The following is a 12,222-nucleotide window of genomic DNA, read 5'->3' on the forward strand; positions in this document are numbered from 1 at the left end:
AATGGTTCCTTGTTCATTTTCTTTGATGTGTCCAGCAAAAATTGCTTGGACAGGGTTGAAGGGAGGCAGGAGGAGAGGAAAAAGGTCATGTTTGACAGCATGCGAATGCAGAGCCTGTTTGATCTATCCTCTGGCAGATTGTTAGGTTCAGAGAAGGATCAGAATCTGATCGTCTAAAATACTATGACAGATGTTCTCAATTACAGATTAACTTCATTTCTGCACCACAGATTCTCTATGACCTCAATTTCACCAGAGCCTCATTTCACTGGAGCTGCACAATTTTTGCTCTTTGAGTTGCAAAAGTCAACACGGCCGCCTTTCCAGGAATTTATGAAAACATATTTCACTCATTTTCTCCGACTGAAGATAATCTAGAAATGATGGAGTGATGCTGCAAAAAGTTTTCATCTGTCCTGGAGTGATGAAACTTTCTCAACAAATGTCTTTCAGCGGGTAAGGAGACAAAATGTATCAAAATTAGATTTCAGGAAACTCTGACAATATTAAACTGCCAGGCTCACCACGTTTAAGGGATGTCCCCAAAGTGCTGTATATAAAAGTTTGATATATCAACTGCTTCAGTGATTGCAGCTACACAGTCAGCTCCAGGAACTGGTTTCACAGGTGGTGCGGGAGGAAAGTGAAGTTGGAGTTTTATTACAGCATAAATAACAGATATCCAGCAAACAGTTTAGAGAGGATAAACAACAGCTCGTAAACATAAAACCATTGTCTAGCTGTGTGTGTGTGTGTGTGTGTGTGTGTGTGATCTGGATTATCTCACACCTAGCAGTCAAGAGGAAAGAGGTCAGGACATTTGATCACAACAACAGAATGATGGACAGCTTATATACACAGAAAACTAGGCATGAAAATGCACACTCACCCAAACACTCATGTACACTCTGCTGAGCTACATGCCTGCACATTGTAATCTGGAGATCAGCTGGTCAGGTAACCAGAGTAAACAAGCAGGACTACAACCACCGCAAGGCTCAAGTTTAGACACAGAATCATGGCTGAGTGCTATTGTCATTTGTTTGAGCATTAAATAGTCAGCAAATCCATTTTATATTAATCTAACACATTCTATATAAAAAGCTATGTAGAATCTATAATATGTGCAAAACTGTCACTTTGTATTGGCCTTTGTACAGGCCATGGCACATATATCACCTTTAAAGATGATATGGTGAAACTTTTAGCAAACACCTGCTATATTTGTCATTTTGAAAAAGACATGCATATAACATGTGTCTACTCAATGCTGCGGCCCCAAGAAGATCATCATCATCATCAATTTTATATTTTTTCTCAGTGAAATGAGTAACTGAGTAAATGAGTAAATGCAAAAACTCTGATGTCCTTGTCTTCTCTGTCTGGCTGTTTTTTCCAGCAAGTTTGTTACTTTACATTTTAACATTGATAGCACTGAATCCATAAAGTAAGTTAATTTGCATTCCTGGTGGGAACGCCAGCTCACCGGACAGCCTCCGACCTGCATCCAACCCTGGCTGAGAGGAAGGTTTTGAGGTTTGGCCTCCACTCCTGAGGGAAATATCTGGCTCTTCAGCTGCTAAATGCTCCACTATGTTCGCCAGCTAGTCTCTATGTGTGTGCTGTTGGGTGGTGGGCAGGCAGTCTACAGTGGTTTTTATAGCTTCGCTGCTGCAGCCAAAAACAACGCTATGAGAGCCATGAGAGTGAACCGAAACAATGAAGTTGCTGGCTGGAAAACCAAAAACACCAACTCAAAGATGCTATAAAAGTCAGCAGAGCTGGGGGGGAATACTGCATCTTGTGACCCTTTACACATCATTTTATCCATTGTTAAAATATTGTCTATTGTATAATTTTTCTGGTTCTTTGAAAATGAGAGCATTTTAACAGAATCATTTGGTTTCATGCCTCAGGCTGGCACAGTTTATCTCATGCTTGACCCATTAAGTTATACAGCCTTTATGTGGCGTCAACCATGTAGGCATAAGGCTGCAAAGCACAGAGTAAAGTCTTAAACAACATGGCGAGCATCAGACAAACTGGGCTACAACACAGACCTAAGTTTGAGATGCCAGAGAAGCCAATGCATCTCGTGCTGTTGCTCTCTAACCGAGCTGAATAAGTTGCATCGTCTCTTGTTATCTGAACACGGTATTCAAATTTGAGCGGAGAGAGATCTGAGTGGTCTGAGTGCACTTGCTAAAGTGCTAACACAGGTTGTGAGGGTGTGCAGAGTTCTGTTCAGTAATTCTTAATGGCTTTTAGCATCAACTGTAATCATTTATGACATTCTCTTCCTCTAAAATGACCTTGTACTTGTGCTGTCGCCCCACGCAGCACTTTATTTCATCACACTATTTTTGAGACAGCTCACCAAATTCGCGCACACCGCCTGATTGCAGAACTGTAGTTCACACAGTTTTACTTACAACAATGCTCACTTGAAAACTTGTGTGTGCACCACTGTGCTTGCACCCAATGTTCGCAGGTATGCATCTACATAGACCTCACCATGTACAGTACATGTCATATATGATCCAATACAGTGTGAAGGCATAGCATGACAACACAGTGAATGCAATGCAGCGTTCTACATGTATCAGCTCTAATCATCACTAACCTAGCATCGAAAAGTCTCGTGCATTCATCCATGAGTAGGCGCTTATACACGTTTGTGTTCACTGTTCTTTCTAGTGTCTTTGTAGGTATTTGTGTGTGAAGACATTAAACGCGCTTAAACACAGGTGTGCACATGGGAGCATTACTCTGCGATGTGTGTATTTGTGGATGTATGGAAATGTGCATTTCAGTTTTCACACTTCTATGGAACACTCTGCATGCATGTACTGTATGTGTGAAGCCACTAAATACAGTATAAGCCCTGCATGTATGCTCGTGGATCTGCACTGCATTTGGACCAGCAGTGTGTCTAATGCCAGTTTGTGTGTGTGCCGGTGTGTGTTTGTGTGTGCGTGGTGAGAACAGCTGCGATATAGAGCCTGTCGTGGGCGTGAGGTAATTAGTGCAGAAGATGATTGTATTATTTGGACGGCCGACCAGCGCCGGGGTTCAAAGTAAAGGGAGGCAGGTGAGCTTGTACGGCCTGCAGCTGCATGTTAAACAACTCAAATGGAATCACAGAAGTCCCGCAAGGGGGGAGGATGACTGAGAGGGAGGGAGGGAAGGTGAGAAAAAAAACTGAAAGAAAATGAGAGGAGCGAGCCAGGAAGGGATGATGGTGAGAGGCCAGTGAGACAAAATTAATGCCAATAAGACAGAACTGAAGTCTATATCATGCAGTGTTTTTGTGTGCAAATTAGACTGCTGCCAATGTTCACAAACAAATTCACAGCAGTAAAATGAGCTTCGGGATGCTCTGTGCTGTACAGCTGATACACTGTTTTAAAGGTAGCGAGGTGTCACATGATATTGCTCTCCTGCAGGCTGCAGTACAACTTTATAAAGCTATCTAGACTACGACCATACCCTAAGTTTACTACTACATCTAAATATGTCTAATACAGTCATCTAATATTTCATAATATAACTAATTTCCTAAAGGTGCGTTCAGATGCACCGGAAAGAGAAATTTTGTGTCTTTTTGCACTTTTGCAGTCTGTAATTTTGCACAAGCGGCCACTGCACATTTGGCATACATTCCCAAATATGTAGAGCACACTATGGGTTCCTTTAATGGTCGGCACAATGAGTGAGAGCATTTGCTGTCATGTAACTGCCCTGAATGCCCCTCAGACCCTTAAGATTCTCGCTTTCTGTGGATGCATTGTGCAAATTTCGAATGTTTTTCAACATGAGCAAATTAATTTGGGCCACTTATCTCAATCTATTTGCCTCTCTTTCGATTGTTCTACTGACTTTTTATGCATTTGTGCAACCTCTGAAATTCTCTTTGCGCTGTATCTGAGCACACCTTAGTGCAGATCAATCCTTGTGTACCTGCTTTGACTGTGAGGTGGTTGTTGGGAAGCAGCATGGCCATCCACATGATGCATGCACAGTAATGTTGCATTAGAACATAAGTTAGATGCATCTCAGTAGTACAGTACACATCTCAGTAAGCACCTAAACAGTGCACTGCAGCTCTGGCTGTTTATTGTCTTTTCACTGATTCACACCTACATGCATCACAACTGTTACAGCGCTACACTCATCACAGTCCAGACGAACAAAAATCCATTGCAGAACTCTGTCTGCTTGGTTCAAATGTCAAGAATATCTTTTTTCACACTTCTTTAATTTATCACTGCTTTTTATTTTGCAGAAGAGGCTACAGGAATGCTCCGTCGCTGTGATTGAATGAGTGCATGAGTGATGTACACTGTACCTGTTCTGGCTGGTTGGCATTAGACAGTGGTATCACCATCCAGATGATGTTGAGGTTGTTGAGGGCAGCGCTGGTGGTGAAGGAGCAGGGCAGGACGGCCGCTTGGCCGCGGGCCACCTGGATGCTGCTCTGGGATACCGTCACATCCAGCGCCCGCACACACACTGCAGGAGGAAGGAGGCAGTGATCAGCGTCTTGACAGACAATAGGTAAATACGTACAAGGTGTAAACGAGTAAAACAAGAGAATAAAGAGCGCAGAGAAGACATCCAAATGTAGCAATTACAACTCCCAAAACATGCATGTTGTTGTATCTTTCTGCAGGCTGTTTGACTTAAAGATCACCAATATCAGTGATATTGAAAACCTGTCTCAAGTAAGTCAAAGAGAGAGATGCGCAGGGACAAACACATAGCCAGAGGGAGTGGAGGTCTATAAATGCAAGCTATAATAAGTAAAACATTGTACACATGTACCCATAAATGTACTTTAAAAGCAGAAAGTCTGGTTAAATCTCTCAGTGCATCTTTTCACTGCTTCCTTTTCATCTTCACAGAAAAGGAAACATGATTTCCGAACCAAGCTCCTGTTTTGAAATTCTCTCAGCAGCTAAACAAACATCTAGACCACACTGTGAAGGATCACATGAAATATGTAATAGTTAAATGGGGAAACACGATAGGCTGTCTCTTGAGTTATTCATTTCCTAAAACAACTTGCTTCTTGCTGCTTTCATGGGAACACGGCCTGTATCAATACGTACTAAATGAACATGACAAGAGGGGATAGTGGTGGCTATTTTAGATACTATTTGCTGCTGCCTGTGCATATGCAGCATACTGAGCAACCATGATAGCTTGTTGTCTTGCGAAGCAAAGGTGCATCTTCCCGAAACTAAGGAACTGACGAGCTGCTCTCCTCATCTGGGCTCAGCTGTCAGCCATAACAGACCCACAGAGACAAATATGTACATGCAGCATCCTATTTCTAGACCAGCTAAAGACATTACAGCCTAAATTAAGTTAGATCTCCCCCACAAGCATGTATCCATGTCCAAAAACCCCAATGGGAAGTAATCTTATCTAAACATGGTGAGGAGGATGATGGCACTGATGTGATTACGGATAATTGATCATGTCCTGTGAATCGTCCTTGTTAGTGATAATGGAAGATGATGATCTTGTGATAAGCCAATAGTAGAAACCGACAGCATGTCATTTGTGTGGTATGTAGGAGTGAAGCCAGAGGAGCAAGCGATGACCACCTTGCATGACAAAATATACATCCTGCAGCCATTTCTAGGTCGCCAAATGTAAGGCATTTTCCATCTGCTTAGAATTTCAGGCCTTAAGTGTCATTTCTCTCAAATTTGGGTTTTGAATATCAGCGTCACATTCTAGCTGACAGACCGCCTGTTGCTTCCTCTCTGTCTGTCCGAAACCTGCTGACTTCCTACGCTTTCCCTCTGCTGGCAGACACCACACGGCCTGCAGGCTCACTGCTGGCACCGGGGAGATAGGCAAGGCTCGCACCGCTCCGCTCAGTCACGGTTTATATTCATGAAAAGACTGTCAGACCCATAAATTGTGCAAGCAATTTCACTTAAAGGCATTATATTCCACTGGAATGTCAATATGGATCATTTACAGTAGTATGATCCCTCACTGTAACTCAATTGCTAAAGTAAGACGTTAAGCAGCGCAACAATCTGCTCTGCGCGTACGTCACAATGCGGGTAATGAGCTCTCATTACCCCTTATGACATCTGCAATCTCAGGCCATCATTATAAATATACTGTAATAAATAACAAACTGTTGGGTCACTGGCCTAATCTGATCTTCTTCCATCCTCTGTGTACACAATGTTCACTTCATGCGCAGAATCAATCTATGTTCTTATTGGAGGATTAACAGCAATGAGGAGGAAGTTCATACAAGAGGTTGCAACCTTAACAGAACGTGTGATTGTGATGGCAGCATGAGATCAGTGTTAGTGTTTATTCTCATGGCCACATTGAAATTAAATGTGTTAGAATTAAGGAGGATGAAAAAGGGAAGAAAGAAAGAAAGAAAGAAAGAAAGAAAGAAAGAAAGAAAGAAAGAAAGAAAGAGGAATGAAGATAGAAGGAGCATCTTATCGTCCTTAAGCCTCCTCCAAGGCAGCAGTCTCTCAAGCCCACAACAGCTGGCGGGCTCATTTCAAAACACTGGATTAGGGAACCTCTGCGAACAGAGCCTGTAAGCTCCCGCGACCCAAGAAGAAACACACACACTTACACACGCTCAAAATCACAAACAAGCACACCAAGCAAACATGCTAAAAAAGCATGTGCAGCGCACACCGTGTACAAACAGCGGGGGCACATATGCGTACACATGCCCTCCAACGCAGGCGCACGCACGACATGACCACCCACCGCCATGCACATATTCAAATTCACGAGTGCACATTGTCGGTAACATGTACGGCAGTCCATCAGGGACACATCTAAGAGACACAAACGTCAACGGCTCGACAGCTCGGCGACTAAAGTGCGGCATTGCTCGGCATTGCCTCATTATTGCACACGCTTCTGCCAAAGCTTTATGCCAGCTCTTCAGCTCGACTCTTGGAGCATGTCCGGTAGACGGCCACGCTTCTAGACTGCATACTGTAAGGGGTGAGCGACTCATTGTCAAATGTGGCCACCCAGATAAAAGACGTATCCACTGTGGTGTGATGTGTATTGTGTAATTGTGATACTAGAAGGAATCTGCTGTTTCTTATGAAGCGCTCTCAAAGACAGGCTGGGTTTTGCTACAGTAGCTGTTACTTTGCTTGTTCCCTGTTTCCCCTGTTTTGTTCTTTTCTTGCATGTTGCTTTGCTATTCTTGCCCAGGGCAAAGTGCAGCACACAGTTTTTCACTCTTCCTCAAGTCTCCCCGCTGCTGTGCAAAGGTGCAATGTAAATGAGCTGTCCATCTCATTGGGTTTACCATCCAAGCCTCTTCGTTTCTCCGTCAACAAACATCTTGTTCCCTGCCTCGAGGCAGAACTCAGCAGGACCCACACCTGCCTGACCGACAGGACTAACCACTGCTCCCACTGACACTGACCACCCACTGACCACAGTTATGTCTAACTGTAATAAATGAGTGCTGCATTGTCACCTTTATTAAGCCTCAGTCAAAGACTGACAGATTGCTGTCTGTTGTTGCCTCCACACCATCTTAGTTTAGTCTAGGATAAGTCATTTTGTCATTTGAGTCATTTTGTTTCAATTTAGCTAACCAATGAAAAGAAAGGCATATGATTTAAATCAACAAAAATATGTTGACTGCAGCAGAGGTTTAAGTACAGAAAATGAACACTTCACTGTTGACTCAGTTTGCATAATTTAGACATTTGGCAAGATTTTAGTTCGTCTGTGAGCTGCAAGCATTCACATACAGCAGCTAAAGAACGCTGTCGAGATGAGATAGCCTGCCTGTGATTGGATTATAAACCGTGGATTTGATCACCTGCACAGGTAAGTGGAAGCCTTTGTGCATGCAGGCGTTTCCTTCTTGTAAAGAGCAACTCATTGTATCCTGTTGTGTTTTTAATTTTAAACATTTTCTTCAGAATAAAACAACAAAAACAGAGATTCTGTCTGCAAAATAAAAGTATCATGTTCATTTCATGATGAGACAAAAAGTGAGCACCACCTGAAATAGACGGATAATGTAAATCCTCATCAAATCAATCATTTTACAAAAAAGAAAGAGGTGAAGAAGGGTTATTTTTAGGTTCTTATTTTCATAGTTTTTACCATTATTCTTTTCATTTCTGAATCCGTTTTTTTTTTTAAAAGGATGTTCACAGACTAGAGACAAGAAATGTGCTCCTCAGCATTTCTAATCTTAATGTTTTATATAGAGTAAAAAGGACAAAGTAGCGGAGAGAAGCGGAGGAAGTCACAAAGGACAAAGTTGACAGGGGGAAGAGACGAGAGAGGAACAAAGTGGTGTGACGGGCGGGAAGCAACTTTGAGCTGCAACGGACAAGGACGAGGAAGAGAACAGCACAAGAGGAAGGATGCAGCATGAGAAGGGAGGCACGGAGAGGTAGAATAAATCAGAAGAAAGGGAAGAAAAAGGGGGGAATGAAATAGGAGGGAGGGTGGAGCCTTTTCCAGAGAGACCTAATTGATAAAGTCACCCCAGGCTGTGCTGGCAGTGCTTGTGGATTCAAGGAGAGAACCAACAGCGTGGCTCCATTAGAACGGCTCTCTGTCTCCTCATTCAGAGGCAAGTGTCAAAACTGCTGTTGATTAATGCATGTGAAAACCATACACCTCAGAGAGCATGTAGATGTGTGTGTGTGTGTGTGTGTGTGTGTGTGTGTGTGTGTGTGTGCTCACTCACTCAGTCAAGCTAAGGTGCAGCCATGATGGGATGGAGAACGAATGCAGGGTGAATACAACACTTCCACTCTCCCACTCGCTCAAACACACAACCTCTTCGTCACACACATGCACACACACACACACACACACACACATACAGAGACAACCCCAGCTCGGGAAGGCATTTGCATCCTGTGTTTTTATTCATGTAGCTCTTTTATTCATAGGCTTTACTTTTATTTCAGTTTCAAACAGATGCCCCTGATGCTGTGATGTGATGAGCCTCTGGCACTGCTTCAGTGGGTGGGCTGGGACACACACACACACACCTACACATACATACACCTGATTAAGTGAGATGATTCATGATGGCGCTAAAGAAAGGCCACAGAACACACATCATACATATCTAAAAGTGAAATACATCTTCTTTCTGACAAAGTGTTTTCTGCTTTGCAGGCAACAGTGAATGTCTGAATTCTTCAACTTTTACCTCGGATTTACAGCCAATTACCACATCTCTGCTGTTTCAGATTTCAACCTCATTTTCCGTGACATAATGTAGTAAAAATATAAACATTTTTAAAGCAGAATGCAAGCTTCAAAACATCACAGTCAGACGGTTTCATGCGTGATAGCCACCTTTTGTAAGCCTCGTTTTCTCTGAGCGTGAGACCTCTGAAGAAGTGCGAGTAAGAGGGAAGGATGAGAGATCGAGCATAAAATCATGTACCTCATGCTTCAGGCGTGACAGTTGGCAGCTCTGATCACATTTCATGTTTAATCTGCATCCTTTTAGAATTCTTCTTCGGACTCAAATGCCAATTGCGATTGCTTTGGCGATTTAACCTCCGCGTGAATCTACTGCAAGGACAAAAAGAAATTGCAAAAGCATGAAATTAAACCGGAGCCTGAGCACATCTACACATGGATTCGTGTGCACCAACACCTGTGCCCACACACAAGCGGAGCTCTGTGTCCCAGTCTCTTGCAGAGAGGCTCAGGGGCTTCACGATGAGCTGTGTTTGTGTACCGCTGACCCTGTGACGCCGCCGCTGCCCGTGAGGCACCAGGGCGAACCAACAAGCGAGCAAAGACATCCGTGTGAAACTCAGGTGGTGCGGTTGTGTACCCAGCTGCTCAATGGCAACTCATCAAGCACCATGCTCAAAGCGCTGCTGAGGTAAAAAGTAAAGTCACAAACCAACTCAGTTTCCAAAGGGTTTTTGATTACTGTATACTGCACTTTGTTAGCTTCAGTAGTAAATTTTGCTTTGTGAATAGTTTTGCAAGCTTGTTTATTTTATCTTCTCTTTTTTTTCGTTAGCTTAGCATAGCATAAAGAGGGGATCAAGCTTGTCTGGTCCAAAGATGAAACAGTCCACCAACATGTCATGTATCATTTGTCTAATGCATTGATCCCCAACCCGTGGGCCGCGGCCCACTAGCGGGCCGTGGGTCATTTGGTACTGGGCCGCACAGAAAGAAAAAATAATTTCCATTATTTTGTTTTTTCACATAATTTGAAAAACAGGTGGTGCCTGACAGTGCCAGTCTGCAGCCAGGTCCTCTTGACATGATTAAAAAGTGGATTTACGTTCATTATTATTGTTATTATTATTATTATTATTGAAGAGAAAATACCACAGTTTTTAATGCCGATCTTATCATTTTATTTTGTTTTTATCTGCTACACCTTTAGACTGGGCCGTGAAATAATTGTCAGACATTAAACTGGGCCATGGTACAGAAAAGGTTGGGGACCACTGCTCTAATGCATACAAAAAACAAAGTGTAAAAACGGCAAGTCCTGGTTGTACGTGGGCTAAGGTGCTGGACAATTTCTTGGAAGGGGCACAGCGACTTCCTCGAGTCTCCACGGGGAAAATCACTGCACTCAGCCAAGACCACAATTTATAGCTTGTACACTTCTTTTTGCACAACCTAAACAAGATACATCCTGTTAATTAGTGAGTTTCTGAAGTGGTGGTAGGTGGACAGCTGGTTTCCGCGGTTTCCATTAGTTATGATGAGCTAAGATAAGTAGCATCTTTCTCCATTTCTATTTCCCAGAATGTCAATGAGCTTCTGATGCAAGCTATGCCGTCCATCTATCTGTCAAGCTGAAGCATACGATCTCACACAGTGTTTTAAAAAAACACTCGAGCTACATCTGATTGTAATAACCTTATGTCTCTGGATAAGAGTGTTAGAGGCTGTTGCACATCAGAGAAAACAAGCTGAACCTTTAGGACGGGTCTGTTTATAACCATAGTCCATTGAGACCACATCATAAAAGGTCCTCATTCATATTTCACAAAGAAGCAAATGTTGGTCCTGTCAGATGTGTATACAACACACAAACCGTGCTTACAGAAGAACTGCATGAACTAAAGCTGAAAAAAATCTCTTCAGCTTCTGCCTGCATGCACTGTCATAGTTCAGAGTTTGTGTATATTTTATTTTCCCTGATCAGAACGACTGACAACAACAAAGGCAAAATGATGGTGTGCATGCAGCAAGCTGATCATAATCCATCACAAACAAACTCGACACCTCCTCAGTTTAAACTCTCTGCTTTGGAAAGCTCCGTTGTTCACACTCATCGGGTGAGGGACTCCGGTGGGTCAAAGAGAACTCAGATGATGATGTCGGCGTAACCTCCACCAGAGGTTTTGTTCACATGACTCATTTAATCCCTCCTTTCCTTTCCCCTCGTCTCTCTTCCTCCTACATTTTCCCTCCTCAGTCCACCCAACAAACCTCACCCAATGAAAAAGCCATAAAAATCTCTTGCTCATCCTCCCTCTCATCCCCTGCCCCGCCCCTCCCAGTTGACCTATTAGCCACAACGGCCAACTCCCTAACAGGGCCCACTGACTAGCCTACATAGCTTAATACTGTCCTCTAAACTGTACTGAGTCTGACTAGCCTGGCTTACTGCGCTCCTAATGCACTACAACTACAAACACAAGGCCTCATACAACCTATAGCACGTAGCACTGGTCACACTCTTTGCTTACAGTCCGGCTTTCACCTTCTTACAATCATTTCTGTCACTTTAGTAAACGTGAAGTAAAACTGATGTTAGACTTGTGATGAGAAAGTTGTTGCACTTCTAAAATGCTTTACAGGTCTTATCATATGAGTAGCAGAATGTCCCTACTTGCTCTTTATGGGACAACCTTGCAGCCTTGCCTTTTTTGTTTGTTTGTTTGTTTTTTTGCTAGAGGGCAAAAATATAACACTTCTCTGCAGACAAAAATTCACACAAGAATAAGAGGAAGCAATTGGCGTTTAAGGGATGCAACATGCTATTATTGTAACATAACTGTTTTGCAAATTACTCCTCACAGATTGGTAGATATTCTTTTTTCAATTTTTGAATAACAATCTAAAAACTGATTGCAAATGAAAATGAAATGAAAGTTATGAACAGGCTAACGGGTAATCAACTAAACTAGTGTGCTCGGCTGTGTGCACCGAGCGAGCAGAAGGTTAAAGTAG

At 42.9% G+C, this 12,222-nt stretch overlaps 1 protein-coding gene across 1 annotated transcript in view; it reads right to left on the reverse strand.

Moving 5' to 3' along the window:
• igsf11 (immunoglobulin superfamily member 11) overlaps positions 1 to 12,222 on the reverse strand; it is a 91,024-nt gene that overhangs the window by 10,219 nt on the left and 68,583 nt on the right. The window contains exon 3 of the mRNA XM_041941114.1: positions 4,349 to 4,512. Coding sequence (XP_041797048.1) covers positions 4,349 to 4,512 — 164 coding nt within the window. The remainder of the gene's footprint in view (positions 1 to 4,348; positions 4,513 to 12,222) is intronic.

This window comes from Chelmon rostratus, chromosome 7 (genome assembly GCF_017976325.1).
Source record: "Chelmon rostratus isolate fCheRos1 chromosome 7, fCheRos1.pri, whole genome shotgun sequence".
Taxonomy (NCBI): domain Eukaryota; kingdom Metazoa; phylum Chordata; class Actinopteri; order Chaetodontiformes; family Chaetodontidae; genus Chelmon; species Chelmon rostratus.